Source organism: Anabrus simplex, chromosome 12 (genome assembly GCF_040414725.1).
Source record: "Anabrus simplex isolate iqAnaSimp1 chromosome 12, ASM4041472v1, whole genome shotgun sequence".
NCBI lineage: Eukaryota > Metazoa > Arthropoda > Insecta > Orthoptera > Tettigoniidae > Anabrus > Anabrus simplex.
This window is the reverse complement of record NC_090276.1, coordinates 11,590,443-11,616,618: the sequence shown is the minus strand read 5'-3', so window position 1 is coordinate 11,616,618 and position 26,176 is coordinate 11,590,443. Positions and strand designations below refer to the sequence as shown.

Genomic DNA, 26,176 nt, shown 5'->3' with positions numbered 1-26,176 from the left:
GGATGTGTTACGAGCTAGCTTCAATAAATGCAGTAATACATTGTGCTTCTCAGTGATCAGAACATTATAATGCATATCCTAGGAGACTGGCATCCTTCATGGAAAACTGCACGGTGCACTCCTGATAATTGCCGGAGATTAATGCAGGGACTTTTGTAAATTATAAAAAATAGTGAAACATTGCAGTTCTTCTTTCTTTCACTTAATATCTAGTTAAAGGTACTCCATAAGTCAACGCCTCTCAGCGTGCATTTACCGGTGCATTGCACGGCACAAGGTGCAAAAGACGACTTCACTAGGTTGACCAGAATGAAGACCCCCACTGTTCGATTTTGAGCAATAGCACCATCTCTCTCTCTCCCTACACCGTCTTGCTCACTCCGCCTGTCTTCCCCTTCCCCACTTCCGCAGAGCTCCATCCAAGTGCAGTTAAGCTGAGCTTAGCCAAGTCACCCCAAGACAAAACGCTGGTCTGAATCAAGTAGATCAGATCAAAAATTAGATGGATGGCTTTTCCGGCGTTTGCTCTATTAACCAGCGTTTCGTCTGACACTAGACTCTTCAGAGTGGGATGTGTCAGACCCTACCCACTGACGCTGGGGTGTATGCAGGTGAACTTATCAGAAGCTTATTTATGAAGCACAGTCTGATAACTGCATAAGCTTCTAAACAGGGTTATGTGGCTGAAGATGTTAATAATATACGAAATGTGTACCACTGCTTTAAGCAACTAATTTATTGCCAAGGTGGAAAATAAAAAGTACTTAGTTGTGAAACAGAATTCAAATCGAATTAGGTCTCAATAAGTTGAAAACCATCCAGCTAAAAGGAGGAGTTACTCGAGGCAGTCCAATATCCCCCTGTCTTTTCAATCTGGTTACTGATAATATGTTAAAGATCTTTCTGAGCACGATGTTTCAGATATTCACGCATTTTTCAGTAGTCGACGGATTACAAAAACTGTCTTGTTCAGCTTTTGCTGATGGCATATCCCTGATAGCAAAAGACTAATCCAGTATCAGCAGCCTTATCTTTCAAGCACACTCCCTCTAGCACCAATCTGCCTAAGAATCAATCCAGTTAGTATTAGAAGTGGAATACTGTCTACTGCTGTAATCCTCACTATACACTGGTCCAGTATACATTCATTAATATCTAATGAAGAATGTGTTATATACTTTGGAGTTAATTTTGATGGTAAGATTGTATTTGATGAGGCAACTGTAACTGCTTACTTAATGACAAACATTACGAAGTTATGTACCTCTCCTTTGCTGAAACCGGATCAAACTATATCCATCATCAATCAATATAAATATGGCCCACTCTTTCAATGCACTCCACTAACTAAAATCAAAAATAGCTTTCTGGAAAATGTTGATAAGCAGTCAAAGAAATCAGTCTCCCTCATGATTGTACAGATGAATGATCTACTGTATGCTCCAAAGCATTTCCAAGGCTTAGGTTTTCTGCAAGGCAAGTGGGAAGCTCCTATTAAAAAATTCAATATCTGCAGCTGTCTTCTTCATGTTAGAGACAATCTCTTTCACACTATCAGAGACTTAGAGGCAGGGGCAGCCGTACCTTATGTGCTGAAGTGCTGCAGCACACTGCCTATTTGAAAAATAAATTACTTTAAAAATATTATTTACAATCAAATACAGTGAACTGAAAAAGACGTCAGCCAAAGAATAGGAAATTATATTCAATTCCCCTCATAACCAGGTAACTAGCCATGTGCTCCACGCCAGGTGGTTGTGCTGAGCTGTACGATCACAGCTCAGCGAGAATTTCTAAGCTTTTTGCCATAAAGCAGGAACTCTGCCTTTTGCGCATGCGTGTCCAACTTTCCCGATAGGCTGTGGAAACAACAGCCAAGACCCAGACCGCCAAGACACCACTTCACAGTGATTCTTCGTTTGACCACAGAGAAGCAGCACTAGTCACACTTGCTTTACAACCAAAATGAGAATGTGACAGGTGGCACCCTCTTGACTCGGCAGTAGTATTTAAGAGGGGATCACTCAAAGCAAATGGGAAAACAAAATACTGTAGAGCTGTTCTTGCCAGGTCTTTTAATACCAAACAGTATACAACACTCCCAACTTACCCATTCCGTAGCCACCTTTGTAAATCAATGACCTATAAAAATTGTACTTTTTATGTTGTCAAAATAAGGACATGATATCGTGATTTTCTTTAATAAAAATGTTAGTTTATAAATGTCACTATAAAAACATAACATGTAATTTTGCATTATGACGTTGCTGGTTTTATTTCAACGATTTTGGTAACATTGGGGCCATTGCAGGTGTTATTGTGTGTTTAATTATATAGTTTTATAGTTTTTTTTTAAAATGAGGAATGTGTTGGGGTGGTTTGCGTGTTTGTTCAGTGTGGAAAACTCAGGGGAGAGCCCCTTGAAAACTGCATACCGGTATGTTTCACAATATTTTTTGGAGGAGGATGGGTTACAGCACACAACTGATTTTCTACACCAGCTGCCACTGCTTAGACGCAGAGAAGAAGTCAGTATTGGAGAAGTTAGATACTGATGATACTAATAATCCACTGATTGGTTGGCAAATTCGTAAACTACTACGAGAAAAAAGCTTCTGCATCTGGACACTACACTCTTTAAGAGGAAAAGGCGTTGAAGTTTATGCCGATCACCCTAAAGCAAACTTCTTGGAAGTAACCGGAAAGGACTATCAAACTCTGAATGGGCGAACACGCTCAAAATGTCTTACAACATCTCGGCGGTTTGAGCACTTCCTGGTAGAAGTCCGGGTGCAATCCGCTGCTGTCATCCAGATGTGGCAAGAATGAAACTTTTGGCCATGTGTTGGGACACTGCAGCAAAGAGTGATAGCAACCTTAGCCTCTGCATTGAGAGATTTGAAGTGGAGAGTTTCTGAAGCAGTACACTGCATCTCTTCCACGGGGTCCAACAGAAGAGCAGGTATTGTTGCCATCTTGATCCAACCATCCGGTTCGAAAGAGACTTATCCCAGGTCGAGAAAGTTGACCAGGAAAAGAAGAGCATTCATGAACCATGCATCCCACATCTGAGTTAGGGGCATAACATTCACCTGTGATGGTCTGCTATTTGGAAGCAGAGGCAGCGTACCTAGGTATACGTGGGAAATCTCGAAAAAGCTTGGGATCCAGCACACGACTCTGGAAAAAATCAAAGTGGACATCTTAAAACATTCAGTGACAATTTTAAATCATCATACTACTATAAATAATAAAGTGTTTATCTTTTCCTTTCTGAACAATAATTTTAATATTTTCGGCTATCATCACCTAAATTGTAAAAATTCAGGGTTCTTGCAGTCATTCATGGTTCATGAAGTGATGTCTTTTGAAATACTATTGGGCAATCATCCTCTATGAAAAGATGAAAGGGATTCGACACTTCAAAAAATGAAGGTATCGGCCAAAGAAAGACAATGGCCACGAAGGGCGTGATACCAAAGATTCCCTAGGCCTTGCGAACCTAATATTGCTGTGGTCGAAAAAGAATAAGACTTGACCAAGGGAAGGGTCCCTGTTTGCCAACCCACGTTCCCAAGTTAAAGAGCACCTGGAACCCCTTTCAGCTGCCTCTTATGACAGGTAGGGGATACCGTGGAAGTTATTCTACCACCCCCACCTACAGGGGGGAAAAACCGTATCGACTTTGTATGAAACATCTACAGGTATCTACGATTCTCACCCAGGGACATTCAGACACCACTGTTAAGTTCTGGAAATATACATTTTATGAAGTACTACAAAATCTCAATAGCTTGGCCAGCCAATTAAAACAGCGCCTAAAGTGTAGAAGGTAGTCCATTTAAATGCCCGTCTGAGAGCTTAATTCAGTAGGAGCTTGAAAAGTTGAACTACTAGCCACAAGTCAATAGGGTTTCATCGATATCAACATTCAGTGATTTGTACTACTTACAGTACATGACACAGTAGATCCAATCTACAAGAACACAGTAGTTCACATAACTTAACTAGCAAGAGACAGACACTTGACATACAAATAATTTTCTGCCAGTGTTTTTTCTTTTTTTTACTCAAAAACAATACCAGCACCTGAGAGTTTATCTACAAACTAGATCTCTTCTTCTAGTCTAGTGAACATCAACACACAAGCAATTGGAAAAGAGAAAAAAACAAAACAAGCCACACGCAGGCACGAGCAGCAACTAGAAGCACGATACATACAAACACACAGCCACCTGACCACATCAACCTCTGTGTTTCAGAACAGTGTTACATTTAACATCTTTTACAGTACCGCCAAGGTGGGAGATGAAAGGCAGGGAGGAGGAGTGTGCAAAGAACACATTTGTCAGTGACATAAAGGAAGGATTTTTAACTTTACTTCACTGAAGTTCACAGGGGAAAAACTATAGTTAATTTAGTGGTGATGTAAATACCGCCATCACCTTGTGCTGGTCAGTTCAAGAAATGCTTTATAAGTGTTGAATGGTATCCTACTGCATTACAGTAAAATGATTTTGTACTCAACAAATTCTCGAGAGACTGAATTAACTGAGAATCAGTACTGCCAACTTAGCAGATTTTCCGCTCAATTTGGCGGAATTAGAAGACTGTCGGCGGAGAAATATACCATTTAGCGGACAACGGAATTTGGATTTGATGTTATGAGATCGTGGTATCATAAATTTGTAATGAGTGGGGAAAGGGTACTTATCTCTTAGTTGACGAATGACGACAGATAATGAAACTGTAAGAGAGTAGTATTTATATTTATGCTATGAAGGAAGACCGTTTAATGAACTGGCCTGTTCTGTGTGTGGCCCTTGAGGTAGGGGATTCACCTAGTTTGCACCCGGCAGTAAAACGCCTACAAGTTTTAGCTCGCCGGTTCGCAGGTAGGGGGTTAATCCCAGTGGAACTCACAGATCAGGTGAGTACAGACATTTACTACTACAATTATTATTATTATTATGTGCATATGGACCCAGTGTATCACGCAAAGCTCTAATGATTCTGTTTTCTGAGTTGCCAAACAGCTCTCATCCTTTCTCCGTGGATCATTCTTCGTTCTTCTGTCCACTTTGGTCCAGTCTTCTTTTTCACTTTGTTCTGTGGTTGCACTTTCCATCCATTAATTTTTTTCCTATAGAGGTTCCTGTCTGCGGTGTCATTCGAGTTCATCTGAGCTTTTTCCAGATCCTTCTTCACTTCCAGTACCCAGGGAATATTTTTTAGATGTTCTATGTAGGTGAGAATCATGTGTGTCAGTCTACTTGACAGCAGTCTGCGGACGTGCCCATAAAATTTCAGAAGTCTTTTACGGATGTCTGATGCAATGTTGGAAAGCTCTTCTGTCGCTCTGCGTGACCTCAGTCTATATACATCTTCTGTTTTTCAGAGGCTGAGAATTTTCCTCACATTATTATTATGATTATTGCCCATTATTTGAGATCGGATTTCTTGGCGGAATTTTAGCGGATTTTTAGTAGCATTTAGCGGATGTTGAAAATGTAAGTTGGCAACACTGCTGAGAATCAGATGTTAAAAACTCCAATTAACATGATGTATTTGGTATAACACCTCATCCAGTCTGAAATGATTTTTACTTTAAAACTTGGCAAAGTAACCTCGATGTTAGCCATATGGTGACCTCCCCATGGGCTGTCATGACAGCAGAGTTGCTTGTAGTCTCAGGCCAGTAGCTGAGTTCAGTGATGTTATGTTGATATGTTTGACTGATAAAGGAAGCTGCTTCATTCAGCAAGAGTTTAGTATTGCCGTCATCGTTCCAGTGTCAACACTTATATTTTGACAGAGTAGTTTCTGTATGAATGTCTTTTAGTACAGGATCCAAAAGAACAAAAGTCAATGTTTTACAATTTTCTTTATCTCATATGGATGGCGAGTATTTATAAACATCAAGTTACATACATTGATCTTCACAGAGACAACAAAACACCCAATGGCGGAAATGGTAGGGGACACTTCCGAATGGACACTGAGCTACTAGAACACATGTTTGATATGTCCACCATTTGCTCGCAGACATTCTTCACAGTAATGAATCCATGGTGCCCAAACATGTACAAAAACGCGTGGGACTGTCCGCATGAATTTTGCTGCATCATCGTTAAGGCACGAAGTCTATGGTCTGACACTGCGGTTAGCCGGTTTAAGTTCCACTGGTTGAAAAAAAAAAAAACCCACATTTCCCTTTGCGAAAATCAAATGATCATAAATATGTCTGCCGGTCATGGCCATCCATCCATACCTTACATCACTGCCTGCACGGTTGCTAGGTAACATTGTCTGGCCATCCATCCATACCTTACATCACTGCCTGCACAGTTGCTACGGTTACACTTGTGGCACACCTTTCGTTGCATCATGTTACACAAATTTTTGGATGACCCCCAGGCATAACACATATTAGGGTAGGGGAGGTGGTGGTATACAATTTGTAATCACTAGATTGAGTGCTAAAGGCCTGGATTAAATTCCAAACCTCTCCGCAGTATTCATACAGAGTGAGGGCATACAACATTGCTGATGGCAATTTGTCTGTTGTATGGAAACATTAAGCCTTGAGAGTACTCCTTGGGGTTATTCGACAGTAGGAGGCTATGTACTGACACCAGGCTTCACCTTCTTCCTACCCCTACCATCATCATCATCATCATCATCATCATCCCATATTGAGACAAGCAAGTCGCCCATCGACGTCAAATAAAAGGACCTACACCAGGTGAGTCAGACATGTCCTTGGACACTCCAAGCACTAAAAGCCATACGATAAATAAATGACCTACTTGTTTCAAAATTGCCTTTTTTAAAAACCCCTTTAGAGCATATCAAAGATCAGCCCTGTGCAAATGCACCAGCAATGAGCCTAGGAACACTCGTTTGCTCACAACGGCATCAGAGACTGCTGCTGCTACTCATAGTGGTTCAGCTACACAAACTCTTTTCCCTACTCTTCCCACCTCTTCCTGCTCAAGCCATTGTGCCCATTCCTTTCACTATTTTCTAGTTTGCTTATCACCATTCATAGATTCTATCAAATCACACCTTTTAAAATATATATCAATGAAAATTATTAAGAAATGTAAAAATATTTATGTTAAATTATATTTATATTCTTCTAATACTCGAAAGCATTATCTTGATAAAGTGCTCCAGTAGGGCTTCTATCTCTTTGCTAGTCCAGAAAATAGTGCAAGGAGGTGGGTGCAATGCTCTGTCATTGGTGTGAGGTCAGCTACGAATCAAACTAACCAGCTGGAGCACTTCATTAAGATAACTTGTAACTATTGGAAGGGTATAAACAGAATTTGAACATGAATGTTTAACATTTCTTAATAATATTTATCATCCTCCTTTCCTCCTTATCCAGTTCCTACTGAGTTGGAGCATCTATGGCACTTTCTCACCTTCGACAATTCCTCTTCCTTCATTTTGTCCCATGCCAGGTTTCTTCTTGTACTCCCCTTTATCAAATCAATCCACCTTGTTCTAGGTTTCCCCCTCACCCTCTTTCTCTGCAACTTCATTGTCTGTTTTGATATTCTTTTCTCCTCCATCCATTTACATGTCCAAACCAACTTAGTTTACTCCTGTCATTTAGGTTTTCCATTCCAACCTACTTTCTCACACCTTCGTTTCTCAAAGTCTTTCCTGTCATACTTCTTAGGTATTTCATTTCGCTGGCTCCTTCCTACTTATCGCTGTCCAGGTCTCAATATGGATACATAATACATTTTATACATTATCTCTTTACGCTTCCTTACTCCAGACAAGGTTTCTTACACTCTGGTAGAATGCATTGCCCTGTTGCACCCTCTTGCTGATCTCCATGTCCAGCCTTATCTTACTAATATCCATCAATTCATTATTTTTAAACTTAAGAGTGTTATTTGATAGAATTTAATGATGTTCTCTCAGAAATGAAGCATACCATTTTGTTTTTAATTAACGTTTTTCTTCCCAGGTATAAACTGTTAATAAAAGAACTCCTGCAGGACTAAATTGTGGCACCTCGGCATCTCAAAAACCGTAAAAGTAGTTAGTGGGACGTAAAGTTAATAACATTATTATTATTATTATAAAATATACTAGGCAGTAAACTTATTGTGGAAATACCTATACCAATGACATGGAAACTGTGTCTCTTATCTTAACGATTTAACACGTTCAGTTCGGATCACGCGCTTAGCATATCATGAGACAGGTGCTAGAAAACTTGAATTACAGGTTTTCCGCATGGTGAAAAAAAGACTTTCCTTGTCATCCCGCACATCATGTAAGTCCAATCTACTAGCAGGTCCATCCAAAGCCAGATCCGCGCATGCATACTCCATTTCCCACACATTTCATTTCCACAGTTTTCGTCATCCGTTGTCATTCTTTTTGGGACCTTTATTTAGCAAGACGTTTAATGCGAGATAAGACAATGAATTTTCTGTTCATTACTTCAAGAGAATGACGAATGATTCTGCTTCTGAAATAAATTCCACTACTGTACTGCAGTAAGTTCTGTGAAAGGACTGAACTTGTAATTGTCATTTATTCTTGCATCATATTTATGAGTAACATGAAAGAACTTGTAGTAATCATTTTTGGCTGAGTCATGATCCTTATGTTATAATTTTATTTATATTTTGTTCAGATGGCCGACAATGCAGTTCCTTCAATATCACATGGTCCACCCCAAAAATGGCACACTTCAACAGTTGGCAATTTTGCAATGATAAAGACATTGTGACATAAAATTGTATAATAAAGGTAAGGTAAGTGTGTGTTTTGCCCGAAGGCAGGTCCGAACCTCCACAGAGGTATACCTGAGCCGGAGTTCACGTACGGTAGGGTGGCCAGTTCCTTTCCGCTCCTCCATTCCCTTACCCCCCACCAACAGCGCGTGGCAACCCAGCCACTTCTCGACCACGCCCAATGTTGCTTAACTTCGGAGATTTCATGGGATCCGATGTTTTAACACGGCTATGGCCATTGGCAAAAATGTATCATAGAGAACTGTAAATATGAATATATATATATGTTTGTAACTATACTTACATCTTTATTTGTCATCCGCAATGAATAATACAAAGTAATCTACCCATGCGCCTGGCACGTGATCCACCCGATGACCTGTATTACCTCTTGATTTCAACCACTGTGCGGGTCACGCACCAGGCGCATTGGGATAAGTCCACGAGTTCAATATAACTTGTACCGAGTTCAAAAAATCAAATTATAACAAATTTTAAAGAGTTCCACACAAATATCTTGCTCAGGTTGGTGGGTATGTCATGTTCTACGAATAAGCAGTGAACGTTTAAATTGAATTTATACTGAAGCTTGTGCTGTGTAAAGATCAAAGTTAACTTTCTACTGTCGTGATGTGGTCAGGTGAGACAGCGTGGCTCTAAGCTATGTCTATGACACACGAGATAGTGGCAGAGAGAGGCCGTGCCACTAACCTGGCCATCAGCCACAGAGTTGTGTTCCGACTGCAGCCGCAGCTTCACCAAATCCTTCATCTTACGTGGATACACCTCCCGCTGAACTCAAAATGACAACATCAAATAACAAAAAAACAAAAAGAGGGGAAAAACAAAATTTTAGAAATAGGTATAACCCAAACCTTCTTCCTGATGCACGCAAGTGAGGAAGTTGCCACCACATCCAACAAGGAGAAGTTAAATTCCTGGTTTTTCACGATGTCTTTATTTATCTGAGCTGTCTACTGTATATATCTCTTGGAGTATTAAGTTGCTGAAGGTGCCTTTTTATTTTTTTAAACTAGCAGTTCACTCAGTCTTTTAATGGGAGCAATTATGACTTTACAGTGATAGATCTAATAAGACAAAATTAACTGTAGGCTGATACTTTCACGGCTCATATTGATGGACATGATAAGCTTTTGGTTTATTTTTTTGCCATGTCAAAAGAAACCAGGAGAAATTCTTTACATTTTGCAGAGACTTTGCTAGGTGTCTTGAGAAGAGAAAACATGTCAGTCCACAAGGAAGATTTATCAAAGAATGATGGTTTGAACTTGAAAATACTGGGACCATTGGTCTATTGTAAGGGGTACTCTTATTTGTCAACATGTGACTCACTGTGTTCTAGCCTTTCAAGTGGGAAATGACAATACCATCTTAGCTTAAAGTAAGATGTTTCCTGTTCAGTATGTCCAAAGATGCAGATTCAAAGTGTGCCATAACTTATGTTAATTGTACAGAGTTTGTGTGTGTCTACTTGAGGGGATAAATGAGATTCTTACTACATTTCCTGTTATTAACATTTTCACTGTTAATACGTTGAGGACTATCAGAACCCTCCGTGCTGATTTTTAAAAATATAATGTCTAAAAATATATGAAATATATGAAAAGTGAGCAAAAATAATAAGAAATGTCATCTGAACTGGCAAAAGAATTCCAGAACACCTTTCAGTTTTATTATAATTTTGCATAAACATTAAGGACAGAGAAAATTAGGGTTGTCCATTAGAGCCAAAAATGCACTCTCCTATAACATCTTTGATATTCAATCACTGATATCTTAGTAATCATCTTCCAATTCAAGAGTATTCACAGCTTCTATAAGTTCAAGTGCTGAAAGCACACACTGTCCACTACTTAAAGCCATTTTTACAAGGCCTGGACACAGGTGCTTTTTTTGGACTGGCAACCTCAATTGTGTACCGAGCTGAGTGCATTACTACAGATGTTTAACTGCAAATAGCATTAAAATGCAGTCTGCATTTTGACTTATGGTTCATTATGTTCCTAAAAGATGTAGCTTCCTGCCACTCAAGTTTGAAAACCAAAGGATACTCAAAAGATATCCATTTCCTTTTCAGAAATTTAGCCGAACTTGCAGATGGGATATCTCTGCTGCAGCAAGGATGTAAAATGAAATGGCGTATGGCTTTTAGTGCCGGGAGTGCCCGAGGACAAGTTTGGCTCACCAGATGCAGGTCTTTTTTGATTTGACGCCCGTAGGCGACCCGCGCGTCGTGATGAGGATGAAATGATGATGAAGACGACACATACACCCAGCCCCACTGCCAGTGGAATTAACCAATTATGGTTAAAAATCCCGACCCTGCCAGGAATCGAACCTGGAACTCCTCTGGCCAAAGGCCAGCACGCTAACCATTTAGCCATGGAGCCGGACAGCAAGGATGTGACGTACTACCGCTCACGAGATATCTTGGGCATAGCAGTGTAAGGTTAAAATTTGGGGGGGGGGGGGGGGAATGTGGCACAAAGTGCATCCACTCTTGTAACAAAGAAAGGCATTCCTGCCGTTAAGAAAGCGCTAAGAGCACCTTAGAGGATTTAACTAGCATCATTTTTGTTACAGGTCAGTAAGAACAGAAGTTCTCAAGCTCCAGACATTTGTGCGATCTAGTGAGTAGTGAGAGGGAGGGCAGTAAGGAAATATAAGGGCAGGGGGCACAAGAAATGCTGTTCCCAAAGGGGGGGGGGGGGGGAACACGACATAAAAGGTTTGTGGAAGACTGTTCTAGAGTTTTATAGGCTCAACAATTCTTCCACAGATAAGAGGGCAGGATAAGGCAAGAATCACTCAGAACATTTTTGTCTTCGACTTCCTTCGTGCCACTGCTCAGCTCAGATTCAATGTTTCATTCACTTGAATCTCCCTTGAGAAATGATCTCTTCAACGGCAAAAAACACATAAAAATCGGCGGTTCTTGAGATTAGCTCTCACAAACAACAGGAATTTTATTTTATGATATGTGTAAATTATTGTTGCTGGGCTGAGTGGCTCAGACGGTTAAAGCGCTGGCCTTCTGACCCCAATGTGGCAGGTGTGATCCTGGCTCAGTCCGGTGGTATTTGAAGGTGCTCAAATACGTCAGCCTCGTGTCGGTAGATTTACTGGCACGTAAAAGAACTCCTGCGGGACTAAATTCCGGCACCTCGGTGTCTCCGAAGACCAAAAAGTAGTTAGTGGGACGTAAAACAAATAACATTATTATTATTATAAATTAATGTTGTTAAAATATAATGTTGTGCCCTGTTCCTACATATCCCATGGAAGTAAAAGAATTAAACAAAGAAGCTTTGTGGTATCTTTAAACTTTAATTCTGCTTCCCTAGGAAATATGAAAAAATGGGTCAGGTTTTCCAAAGGGATACAAGTTTTGTTTTTTACAAGTTGCTTTACGTTGCACTGACAAAGGTAGGTCTTATGGTGACAATGGGATAGGAAAGGGCTAGGAGTGGGAAGGAAGCAGCCATGGCCTTAATTCCCAGCATTTACCTAGTGTGAAAATGGAAAGCCACAGAAAACTATCTTCAGAACTGCCGACAGTGGGGTTCGAACCCACTATCTCCAATATGCAAGCTCAAAGCTCGGTCCCAAAGGAATAGTTACATCCCAATGTGTTGGATATCTTGCAAATAAAATTGCAGACCCTGCAACTTAATGAAAATCACTAGATATTGAGTGTAAATCTGCCGAGTTCGTTGCTTCTTTTTCTTCATATAAAAAAAAAAAAAATTTTATAGAGGACTGGGACATTATAATTATGACTCTTGAGAGAGAGAGAGAGAGAGAGAAAGAGTGTGTTTTTTAGTTGGCCAGGATTGGGTCTTGAGAGTGTTAACTGACCCAGCATTAGCAGGTTTCAAGTGGGACAAACCGTACATAATGATCTCAAGGGTGGTGAGTGGGAATTCAATATCTCACGACATTGGAACCTGTCACAATGACTAGAGCTGTAACATATTGAGTTATCCTGGTTGGTCTAATAGCTACAATCTATCATAAAGCTATTCAACTCATCAATGAATGGTCAGTCCTTGCCCCCCTTCACAATCAGAACACTTACAAATGTTTTTGAAATTTTTCTAAGCTACTTCTATGACCTTTTCTGTCTACCCATTCACCCGTTGCATAGCTACAATGTCCTTGTGCCACCTTGCTTTTACCAATCTTTTCAGCCAGGAATAGAGGAAGAAATTGCACAGTGACATATTTGGGTGAAAATGGATGAGGAAGAATAGCTATCAGTGTTTTAAAATGAAATTTCCCATCTTAATTTCTAACATGGTCCAAGCAAGTCAATCCTAGAGTCAATTCAAGCATTGCTCATCTTCATAACATGAAAGATCAAGGACAACATTCTACTCCAGGCATTCTCGAACTGCTCATCCAGAACTTTTGATAGATCTCCAATCCTCCTTAGTGCTAAAATATTTGTTCCAAGAGGAGAAATTCACTACCTATTGGAGACCTGAAGATACCAACAGGTTCAAAATACTGTGAAGTATTTCTCTCAAATGCCTGACTATGTTTGGGATGACCAATCTGTGATGAAATACCTCTCAAGAACAATGCACAACCACGATTAACTGATTCACATCTTCAGAGCTTGTTATGTGTAACTCCAACTGCCAAATTGTAAGAACATTCAAGATCAAGGACCTCACTACCCTGATGAACAATTTTTAAATGTATTTATTGAAGCTACTGAATTTCAAGCTGCTAGCAAACTTAAAGTATTACATGCTATTAGTGCTTATAGTCGGAAACCCTTTTGTATTCCAAAGAGAGCTACAGGCCAAATTACTGTATTCAAGTATTCAGGCTGTTACAGAAAAGATGAAAAAAAGTCGATATGAAGATATCACGTGAGGTCTTGGTAGTTTCAAGTGACTTTAGTCATGCTGGAGCAGTGTTCTCCCTAGGACCTATTTTTTTTTTTTTGCTAGTTGCTTTACGTCGCACCGACTCAGATAGGTCTTATAGCGACGATGTGACAGGATAGGGCTAGGAGTGGGAAGGAATCGGCCGTGGCCTTAATTAAGGTACAGCCCCAGCATTTGCCTGGTGTGAAAATGGGAAACCACGGAAAACCATTTTCAGGGCTGCCGATAGATTTTTTTTTTACAGATCACCTGGCCAACATAACCTACTGTAGATATGTGCTATTTATGTAATATTAATACATACTGAAGTCACTGGGTGTTCCAAATTAAAGTGTAAATACTGTTAAAATGTTTATTGAAATAAGTCTTCATTATTGTCAGCATAATTGCATTAATTACATCAGACTTTAAATGTTTAGTGTCATGTGCGAGCGGTGTCTGGATTAGCATGGAATCGCATGCGAGCACTTGATTCCGCAGAACATCACAAACTCGTATGGCACTCAACAGTAAATTAGTGGTAAGTTCTGGTGTTACATGTTTATGAACGAGCAGTAGAACACTAAAAGTTCAAAATATGCTGTTATGTCTTGTTCGTGATAACACTAATATTATTTAATTTTGAATTAATGTTTACCTGACTGACATTATCGTTAATGATATGGGGGGAATAATTTGAAATTTTATCCTATTAATTTTTTACGTAGTATTCTCCACCTGGTTACTCATTCCTGGCACCCAGCTGACAAATATTTCTGGGGAGAACACTGCTGAGTTTTTGTTTTCATCCTGCAATTCAGTTTACTGCCAAATATATATGGCACCACGTTGACACGTATGCAGGTCACTTCAGAAAGAGAGTATGACACCAGGAAGAAGGTTTGAGTGTGAAGCAGCAACACTACTGGTCCATGCAGTACACTATACACCTAGGTAATAAAACAGTAAGCGTGGGTGGGGTTATTCCACCCACCTGGAACGTGCTTCCCTTCTGAGCGGCAGGATCCTGAGCCTCGGCAGCTTTCTTCTGTTTCTCCTTATCTTTCTCCTTATCCTTTGGCTTCTTCTTCTTTTGCTTCTTGGCATTCTCAGCGTCCTGCTTCTGCTTCTTGTTGGGAACAGGCTTGGGGGATTGCTCGTTGGCTGCACAGCAGGCACTTTCTTGGAGCAGGAAGCAGAACACGTAGAGCAGGAACAGGATACTTGTTCCATAGAGGTACGTAAAGAAACCCTGCAACAAAAATTTAACGACTTCTTGAAATGTCACTATACAGATGGTCTGAGTAAGATTGGGATACAGATATATATAAGTGAAATTGGGGATAACTTCTATGAATTGGTGATGGATACATTTGTGAGGAATAAACAGTTGTCTATGCCAGAGGTCCTCAACCGACAGGCAGCGGTCCCAACAATAATTGAAATTATTAGGGGTCCTCCTATTCAATACAAAGACATTTATTAATGTGAATTGATCACGTGTCGTTCACATGAGGTACTAGTTTCGGCACTTATCTTGTGCCATCATCAGCCGAGTCAAATCAGGCAAACACAAACAACTTTAAAACACACTGTAACACCTGCGTAGATGGATATTAAATAAAATATGGTACATGATGATATTGCACTTTAGTATAAAATCCTTTTAAAAATGATGATGACTCCATTGTTTTATACACATGGTGGTTTGTCCAGCTTGTATATGTCTTTAGTTCTTTGATCTTGTTGAATACGCTGCAGAGTTTTAATGTCATGTGAAGTTGACACTTTGTTCTTTGGTTTGGTTCTGAAAAAATAAACATGCACGTGATGGACTTGGTTAGACCCACTTCAATACGGGGTTTTGGAACCTTGAGAAGCCTGTATGACCGGCGGACGGAGCTGGACAGGAATCAATGACGCTGTCCAAATTCAACTCATTATTGTAATTTCGATGGAGCATAGACAAATGCCAATTTTAGCCGAACATAAAATTAATAGAATTCTTGGACTGTTATTTTGATATACCGATAATGGGAATATGGTAACATGATGTTTAATACATCTAGCAAACAGCGACGCACTCTCAATTTTAAGGTCTGATTTCAGCACCAGGTTTCAGGTTTTTAGATCCAACGAGAAACAACACCACCGTGTGAACGTAGAAGATGCTCCGAGCAACATGCGATATAACGTTATGAATTGCACTGTAGTAGTGATTTAAAGGAGAAATTTTAAAATGTGGGACTTTCGTAGTTTTATTCCAACTGTGTTGAGAAAAACAAATTCCCAGTAGTCCAATCACATTGTCTGTCCACAGCATTGCTATTTGTTAATACCAGGTGTAGGCATTAGTCTTACTCGGTTTCACTAAGAGATGGCGCCAGCGAACAGTATGCAACGTGTGAACTTGACACATACGTCATTTTGTTCCTCTGACATTAACAACACACACAAGCTGGGATCGCCAAACACTAGCATCTGTGTTGTATCGTTCAGTGATCATGTCGAAGTTTGTACCTGAAAAAGAGCATTTGCGGCACGCATTGCTTTTCTTTTTTAATCAAAAGAAAAAGGCTGTGGAAAGTCATCAATTTGCTGGTAGAAACATATGGTAACACGCTCCCTCGATTAGAACATGCGAGACATGATTTCAACAATTTAAACTGGCGATTTCAATGTGAAAGACAGTGCGCGCTCTGGTAGACCACGAAAGTGCGAAGACGAGCAATTGCAGGCTTTACTGGATTATGACCCAACTCAAATTCAACAACAATTGGCACAAGCATTAAATGTGTCACAAGAAACAATCAGCAGACGTTTATAAGCCATGAGAAAGATCAGTAAACTCAGTAAATGGGTCCCACACGATTTGAATGAACGGCAAATGGAAAATCGCAAAGTCACTTGTGAAATGCCGCTTCGATGCCACGAAAATAATCATCTCTGTACCAAATTGTGACGGGTGACAAAAAATGGATTTTATTTGAAAACCTGAAGCGGAGAAAATCGTGGCTGTCACCTGGTGAAGCCAGTCCTCCAACACCAAGGCCAAATCGCTTTGGCAAGAAGACTATGCTTTGTGTCTGATGGGACCAGAGCGGTATTGTGTATTATGAACTCTTCAAGCCCGGCAAAACCGTTAATGCACAACGCTATTGCCAACAAATGATTAATTAATTAATTTATTTATTTATTTATTCTTATCAAAAGCATACATTTTACATAGCATAATGGTACTGAATGACATACATATCAAATAGTGTCTGCCCAGAATTTTGCCAAATCACGGGCATTAGGTGTCGCCTCTATTGTGCAACTTAAAGGACACTTACTACAGTTCATCAAACGGGCTGTGGTTTGGTCTTCACCATGTTCACATTGCCTGGATGTGCCAGGAAAGCCCCACTTTACCATATTGATTTTTGATCTACCAACCCCAATGCAAAGCCTGTTCAACGATTTCCACGAAGACCAATGTTCCTTGTGTCTTGGAGGGAGATTTTCAATTGGTAGCATCCGACCAGCAAGTTGAGAATTTCTAGTTCTCCATAATCTCAACCTTATGGATTGAGCAGATTCTTTTAAATCTTCGGTCGTATTCACGAAACTCCTCCTAGACCTCAATCTTCGGTGGGCAGCTTCATATCCATAAAATGGGTGTGCACATGAGGCAAGTGCTTTAGTTCTCTCATTCATGGATGGGGCAATTCCAGCCAAACAGTAGATTCTATCTCGTGGAGTTGGTCTCAAACAGTCAGTGATAAGTCGACATGTTTCATTTAGAAATGTCAACTTGTTTAGCATTACTGGATCTGTACCAAACAGGGCAAGCATACTCTGCAGCAGAGTAACACAGAGGTGGTGGTGGTGGTGATTTTTGTTTTAAGAGGAAGTACAACGAGGTAATCATCCTCTCTAAACAAATTAGTGGAAAAGAAATTTAAAATATAAAACAAAATTATTTATTCAACAAAGGAATTTGGAAACGCTGTACAAAATATAACAAAAACAATTATAGAATTAGGCCGAAAGGATTGCTAACGTATCAAAAGGGAACGTACGTTCCCTGAGTAACAGTACACTTGTAATTTATATACCCTTGATAAGTCCACTGTTGCACATAAAGCGGATGACGAGATGAGTAGTAGTCGCGTCATCGGCTAGTATGCGTTCGATTGATTCCTGCAGGCCGAGGCTCCGTCTTAGGCCAGAGAGATCGGCGCACTCTGTGAGGATGTGGGACACGGTGAAGTCGGCACCACAAGAACACACTGGGGGGGTCTTCCCTCTTTGGGAGATAAAATTGCGTAGATCGTAAATGACCTATCCTCAGCCTACACAATACTATGGCCTCTCTCCGTGAAAGCCGGAAAGAAGACCACCACACGGTAGTTGTCTCCTTAATTGCTCTCAGCTAGCCACTCCGATTCCCAGGACGCCAAGATGGTTCGGCGTAGCTGAGAACAAATATCCTTAGCAGGTACACTGACAGATCTTGGAGGTAAATGTACAGCTTCCTTTGCAGCTTCATCCGCAAGTTCATTTCCTGCAATCCCAACGTGGCTTGGAAGCCATGCAAAAGCGATTCTGGTGCCAGCATCCCTTAACCTGGCTAGAAGGTCAGGTATCTGCTGTACCAGTGGGTGCTGCGAGAAACAGGTTTCAACAGACTGCAGAGAGCTTAACGAATCGGCACACATAAGAAAGTGGCTTCTTTTGTCATGCAGTGCGAACTGCAGAGCCTCTAAGATGGCGTAAAGCTCTTCAGATACACGCTACATACTCTAGGAAGCGAGATCTTCGTGCTTATATCATCAATGACGAAAGAACAACAGAGCCAGGGCTGTAGTTCTCAAAGTCTTTGGATGTGTACCCCAATTGGTTCCGGTTCCAGACAACTTGCGAAGGATGCTGTTTCTAGCCGACACTTTCTGCTTGATGTTCATGCAGTGTTGTTTGTAGGTGAGAGCACGATCCAATGTTACACATAGATATTTAGGTGTTGGGCAGTGATCTAGTTGAGTATCTTCCCATACTACCTTCAATTTCCTTGACGGCTGTCTGTTCTTTGAATGGAAAGCACATACCTGTGTTTTAGATGGGTTAGGCTTCAATTGGTTTCCTCTGTAGTAATAGGATAGTTCAGAAAGAGCATGCATTGATCGAAAGACGACCGGAATGGGCCAAATGACATAGCAAAGTGATTTTGTTACACGACAATGCGCCGTCTCACACAGCAAAACCAGTGCAGGACACCTTGTAATCGCTTGGATGGGACATCCTTCCGCATTCGCCGCATTGCCCCGATTTGGCACCATCTATCACTTTTTCGCATCAATGGGGCACGCGCTCGGCCGCTCGCACTTTGCTTAGAGGAAGTTGGAAAATGGCTCGACAAATGTTTTGCCGCAAAAGACAAGCAGTTTTTCCGGCATGGTATTCATAACTTACCTGAAAGATGGGCGAAATGTGTAGAAGCCGATGGCCAATATTTAAATAAACGAAAAATCAATTTCCCTTGAAAATTACGCGTTTACTTTACCACAAATAAAAAAATAAAAAAAAAACCGCCAAAAACGTATTCATACACCTGGTTACCGTCACTTTGACTCATACTTACCACCAGATTTTCAACAACAATGGAAATTCTTTCAAATATTCGAAGAACTCGGTATTAACGAAGCTTTATAAATAGGTATCAGCTATTAAATGGAATTTTCCGTACGTCCAGAGTTTGTATGTTTGCAAGATAACCCTTTCTACAGATGCATTGGTCCAATGGAAGAAAAAAAAGCGACCACCGAGACGGCGGTGAAAGCGACCGACTTGATGCGTCATTCAAGCTACAGGGAGCGCAGCACGAGATCTAGTCGGCCGTGGTGAAATGAGAGAGGGCTAGGCGTTGAAGTAAAGGAAGATTTCCACCTAACGTTATTTCTAGCTCGTTGGCTGTAACATACTGAATTTATTAATGCGAGGAAAGTACTAACACAGTTCTGAATCATTCTCACTATCCAAATCCCTGACCTATTTTCCTTTTTTAAATCAATTTTCTTACAGACCATTTTTGTTAAGTACATTATTTTAAGTGGAACCCAGTGCAGTTGAAAAAGAGTACCTGCAAGACCAACTACATCTGTTATTGCGAGAAAATAAATCTTTCTCGAAAGCGGGACATTTAAGCGTCTCCAAACCTTTAGAGGGGACAGAGACGGAGAACTAGAAGTCGAATCCGGGACGTCTGGTCAGTCTGTGTTAGACTGCAACAAAATTACTTTACTTTAATCGCTCGTCAGACCACTGAGTGCTCAAGAGCCGAAAAAACGTCATTTAATAGATTTTGTTTCAATATCACTAGGGAAATTATTTCATTAACATTTTACCGGTACTTGTGTTATTAACATATCTCTCTTTCCTTCTATTATTCTCATATATGTCCATTAAATTGTTATGGTTTTGTTATATTTATGGTTCTATTCGTCACAAGTTCAGGGAGGCTTGTAACTGTCAGAAGTGGACGTGTCACTCAAACTGATGTGCGTAATCAGTGAACGATATATTGACCACTTGAGTGCGGATTGACGTAGAGCACTCCAAAGCGACAGGGAGATCGGGTAACACCCGGACTGCAAGAGCAAATTTATCAACAAGGATTTAAAACCCTTTGCACTCCAATCGCTTTAACTTTACAGCAACTTCACTGTCAACCCAGTTCAATCGCTTTTCACATTTACTACAAAAAAACATAATTAGGCGTGGAGATTGTTCGCTAGAGCGATATTATTTGAAAGGTTTATTAAGGTTTTTAAATAATCACTTTTCGCGACCTGTAAACTACTTTAATGTGTTTTCATCAGGAGGCAAAAAGGCAGTTATAAAGAACAAACAGACTCTTCAATGGAGAATACCAAGCTGGTTTCAGGAAAGGGAGGTCGTGTACAGAACATATATTCAACCTCAAGGGTATTCTAAGGACTAGAGCATTGAAGGGCCAGAACACAGTGGTAACCTTCGTCGATTTCGAAAAAGTATATGACTCAATTGATAGACAGACATTATTTAATGTCCTAGAAGTGTTTGGAATCGACAGGAAAACGAGAGAAATAATAAAACAAACCCTGACAGAAACCATCTCAAAAATTAAATACACTGGAGAAATCTCTGATCCATTCCAAATAAAGACAGGAGTCAGACAACATTGTATTGGAGAAAGTCATAAGAACTTGGGAAAACTCTCTGAAAGTAGAAAAAAATACAGGGAATTCATCTTGGGCGCAAGGGATAAAACTTGGAAATTAAATGTCTGGCTTTTGCTGATGATCTTGCTCTCTTTGCTCAAAACAGAGAGGATGTTCAAAGAATGCCGGAGCTTCTTCACAACACTGCGAAGAAAACAGGTCTCAAAGTCTTCTACGGAAAGACAAAGTACATGGAGTACCGATATCAGGGAGAGAACAACATGGAAGTAAAATGTAGAAAAGTTTAAGTATTTGGGAGATCTGATCCAACCCAATGGACTAGACAAGGAGGCAAACAAGGAAAGAGCTGGAAAATTGGAACTGGCCTACAGACTGACACAGAACAGGTACAATAAACGGGCAATATCCTACAAAGCCAAAATTAAACACTACAACGTTGTTGTAAAACCAGAGGGGCTGTACGGTTCAGATTGCCTTATCTTAAAAAAAGGGGGGGGGGCAACTGAAAGAAATCGAGAAGAAGGAAAGGAAAATTCTTGGACCTCAGAAAACGACGGATGGGAAATGGACGAAAAGGAGAAGTGAGGATCTCTACAAGTATTCCGAAATGATCACGAACACAATGTGAAAACGAAGACTGAAATTTTACGGACATCTCGTCAGAATGAATGACAACCCCCTGACTAAAAGAATATTTAAATATATCATTGGATTGAGGTGGGCAACGAAATGGGTGGAGGAGGTTAAGAAGGACGCAGAAGAAATTAAAATAACACCAGAATTGATCCTCAATAGAAAGAAGTTCAGAACTCGAGTAGATAACCACAAATTCCATGAAGAGCAGCGGAAGAACAGGCCCAAATTTGTAATATCTGAGGAGCAGAGAAAAATAAGGAGTGAACGAATGAAGAAGTTCTGGGAAGAGAAAAGAAGAAGACTGGCCAGAAAGCATTAAGTTTCACGCGGTCCACAGTTGGCCAAATCCGGAAGCAAGAATAAGAAAGAACAGTTGATAAAGGAAAATGAAGAGGAGTTACGAGAAATGGAGAGGAAGTGAAAACTTTGAAAGTGGTGGTGGTGGTGGTGGTGATCACTGTTTTATGAGGAAGTACAACTGGGCGAGAAAATATGGAAGGGGTCCGACACTTTGAAAACTGAAGATACCCGCCAAAGAAAGACAAGGGCGACGAAGGGCGTGAAAATGAAAGACTCCCTAGTCTTTGCAACCTAATAGCGTCGGGGTCGGCACAAGTAAGTGGAAGCAATGTCAGGATTCAGGTAAGGCCTTCGTGGTCACCAGCCCACGTACCCAAGTTAAGAGCCCCTGGGGCCCCTTTTAGTCGCCTCTTACGACGGGCAGGTTTTTACCGTGGGTGTTATTCCACTGCCCCCACCCACAGGGGGATTGCATTCGGGGGATAGTGGGTTCGAACCCCACTGTCGGCAGTCCTGAAGATGGTTTTCCGTGGTTTCCCATTTTCACATCAGGCGAATGCTGGGGCTTTTCCTTAATTAAGGCCACGGCCGCTTCCTTCCCACTCCTAGTATTAGAAGAGAGGGTACGATATAAACATGACACAGTATGCAAAACAATATTCTGAGAAGAGAAATAGAGTGTAACTTATAGGAACAGTAATTTGAAATGCGTGGATTCAAATAGAAGAAGAGAAATTTAACAGTAGAATGTAGAATAGAATAGAGTAGAATAGTAGTAGAATAAGAACGAAAAGAACACCACGAACAATGAAATCGGACATGTACACAAAACTTGAGATAATATTCAACAGTACTTGTTGTATAGGAAAGTATCACATGCTAATAAATTCAAAGATGATTTGATTCACAGAAAATATATCCACATTATATGCACTTAATTTATTATAAAGTTTCAGAATTCTATTAAGAGGAGAACTCTTATGGACTTCTGTGTGGCACTTCTTAAGATAAAAATATTTATTGAACTTGCGAGACCTTTCAGGAACGTAAACTGATATAGGGCCTACTTCCAAATAACTCTTCGTCATTAATTTTACTATTCAATATATTATGCAAAAGTTTTAACATTAAGGTGTGATAATATTGTGAGTAGGACTGAAATCTTGGGTAGCATACGCGTGTGACTATTTCCATTACATATACTTTTTTAAGAACTACTGTTGTTCTATCAATTTGATGTACTTAGTACTTTCAAACGTTTTGTAAGTTTCAGAAAGATGTTGCTCTCTATAGGCAAGTCTCAAGGTCACAGCTGGGGAGGGGGAGTCTTACTTGAAATCTTTTCGAGTAACAACAGCACAAGTGTTACGTCTTTGTACGGGGTTCATGAATAAAATAGCTCTGACATAGACGAGGCTAATGAGTCTTTTTTCAACGGCTCCTCCCGGGATTAAAGTGCGAAAGAAAGCGGAGACATTCACAAGCACACATTTTGGTCCAAGTGATAATAACTACACCCTTACTCTGCATGTGGTAGTACATACATAGATACATACATACATACATATACATGCTGCCAATAGAGCTAGTTACAAATAGAGGATTGTGTAGGTGTTTAGTAAACCCACAGAGGCTTTCAACTGAATGCTGAAAGGCACAAAAGTCTAATCATGAAGATCGTATGTGTTGTATGTAATAATAATAATAATAATAATAATAATAATAATAATAATAATAATAATAATAATAATAATAATAATACAGGAAATCGCGGAACAAACTAGCCTGTAGATATCGTTTGAAAAGAAACAGAAGTAATGAAATGAAATGTCGTATGGCTTTTAGTGCCGGGATATCCCAGGAAGGGTTCGGCTCGCCAGGTGCAGGTCTTTCTATGTGACTCCCGTAGGCGACCTGCGCGTCGTGATGAGGATGAAATGATGATGAAGACAACACACGCACCCAGCCCCCGTGCCATTGGAATTAACCAATTAAGGTTAAAATCCCCGACCCGGCCGGGAATCGAAAATGACTAACATTAGAGACGAACCACCAAAACTCCGGACGAAATACGGGGGCATCAGGCGAGTAGGAAAATTTAAGTACCTGGGTGAGATCACCATGAAAAATGGACTGGACAATGAAGCACTTAGGGAACGAGTAAGCAAACTTGAAATAGCCTCTTACACGTCACACACGATCTCAACAAAAAATGCTTTTCCCAAAACATTAAGATACGTCACTAAAAAACGATTCTGAAGCCAGTAGTTATGTATGGATCCGAAACTCTATCCGTAAATGACCATAAAGGGCTCCTCGAAGAACCGGAGGTAAAGGAGCGCAGGATCATTAGGGGAATCATGATATCCAACTACAAGAATGGCATCCACGAAATAAGATCCAACAAGGAAGTCTACAGTAGCCTCCGTAGTTCAGGCGGCAGCGCGTCGGCCTTTCACCGCTGGATACCGTGGTTCAAATCCCGGTCACTCCATGTGAGATTTGTGCTGGACAAAGCGGAGGCGGGACAGGTTTTTCACCGGGTACTCCGGTTTTCCTTGCCATCTTTCATTCCAGCAACACTTTCCATTCTCATTTCATTTGATCTGTCAGTCATCAATCATTGCCCCAGAGGAGTGCGACAGGCTTCATTCTTTTATCCCTGACCCGGTCACTGACTGGAAAACAGATTGTCTGTTTTCATTAATTAATTGAATTTCAAGGAAGTCTACAGCAAAATAAGAGAAAATTACAGACACGATCCGCAAAAGACGGGTCCGGTCTCCTCAAACGAATGGACGGTAACAGGCTGACCAAACAGATCTTTCTAAACCTAAAACCAGGCTGCCTTGTTTTAGAAACAAGACGCCTTTGACAGAGGCTTTGGCTGACGCGTGAGCCAAGGATTCTGACTGAACGTGGAACTAGGTGTAGTTATTTTAAATCTGCTGTTTCGTTGTACTAACCTACTGTATATTATTCATTGAGGCCAATATGACAATTCTTTTGTGCGACCTAACAGTCTTGATATTCTCAGAGATAGTGGAGTACTGCCTGTGAACCATCAGAGAATTAGAGTAGGTGAAGCTTTATCTGACCCTGTAATAATTAAGAGGGGAATTCCTCACGGCAGTATTATCGGTCCTTTATGTTTTCTTACATATATAAATGATATGAGTAAAGGAGTGGAATCAGAGGTAAGGCTTTTTGCGGATGATGTTATTCTCTATAGAGTGATAAATAAGTTACAAGATTGTGAGCAACTGCAACGTGACCTCGAAAATGTTGTGAGATGGACAGCAGGCAATGGTATGTTGATAAACGGGGTTAAAAGTCAGGTTGTGAGTTTCACAAATAGGAAAAGTCCTCTCAGTTTTAATTACTGCGTTGATGGGGTGAAAGTTCCTTTTGGGGATCATTGTAAGTATCTAGGTGTTAATATAAGGAAAGATCTTCATTGGGGTAATCACATAAATGGGATTGTAAATAAAGGGTACAGATCTCTGCACATGGTTATGAGGGTGTTTAGGGGTTGTAGTAAGGATGTACAGGAGAGTGCATATAAGTCTCTGGTAAGACCCCAACTAGAGTATGGTTCCAGTGTATGGGACCCTCACCAGGATTACCTGATTCAAGAACTGGAAAACATCCAAAGAAAAGCAGCTCGATTTGTTCTGGGTGATTTCCGACAAAAGAGTAGCGTTACAAAAATGTTGCAAAGTTTGGGTTGGGAGGAATTGAGAGAAAGAAGGAGAGCTGCTCGACTAAGTGGTATGTTCCCAGGTGTCAGCGGAGAGATGGCGTGGAATGACATTAGTAGACGAATAAGTTTGAATGGCGTTTATAAAAGTAGGAAAGATCACAATATGAAGATAAAGTTGGAATTCAAGAGGACAAACTGGGGCAAATATTCATTTATAGGAAGGGGAGTTAGGGATTGGAATAACTTACCAAGGGAAATGTTCAATAAATTTTCAATTTCTTTGAAATCATTTAAGAAAAGGCTAGGAAAGCAACAGATAGGGAATCTGCCACCTGGGCGACTGCCCTAAATGCAGATCAGTATTGATTGATTGATTGATTGATTTTCCACATGTAATCAGTAAAACCTGTCAGCGATGGGTACGGCAGCTACTCTTAACTTCGTCAACATTGCCACAGTCCTCTTTTGAACACCGTTCACCATTTAATTCTCTTTATCGTTTCCAACTTCGTTTGTGGCCTCTATGTACATACATCAACTTGTGTAATCCTTAAAATGCTATAATTTATTATTCCTATCCGATCTCATGTGTTTATGGTGATAACTTATGTTCAACATCATCTTTCGATTCTTCATCTAACACTGAAGTTCATATACAGGTGACCACTACGA

General features: G+C 40.4%; 1 protein-coding gene across 2 annotated transcripts in view; it reads right to left on the bottom strand.

Annotated features, from left to right (window-relative positions):
• The window catches only part of OtopLa (Otopetrin-like a), a 415,689-nt gene that overhangs the window by 70,922 nt on the left and 318,591 nt on the right, over positions 1-26,176 (bottom strand). The window contains exons 5-6 of one of the 2 annotated variants that reach the window (XM_068229841.1): positions 14,658-14,915; positions 9,477-9,557 (exon numbers count right to left, since the gene is read on the bottom strand). In XM_068229841.1, coding sequence (XP_068085942.1) covers positions 9,477-9,557; positions 14,658-14,915 — 339 coding nt within the window. The remainder of the gene's footprint in view (positions 1-9,476; positions 9,558-14,657; positions 14,916-26,176) is intronic. The other variant, XM_067156226.2, reaches the window with a different exon arrangement.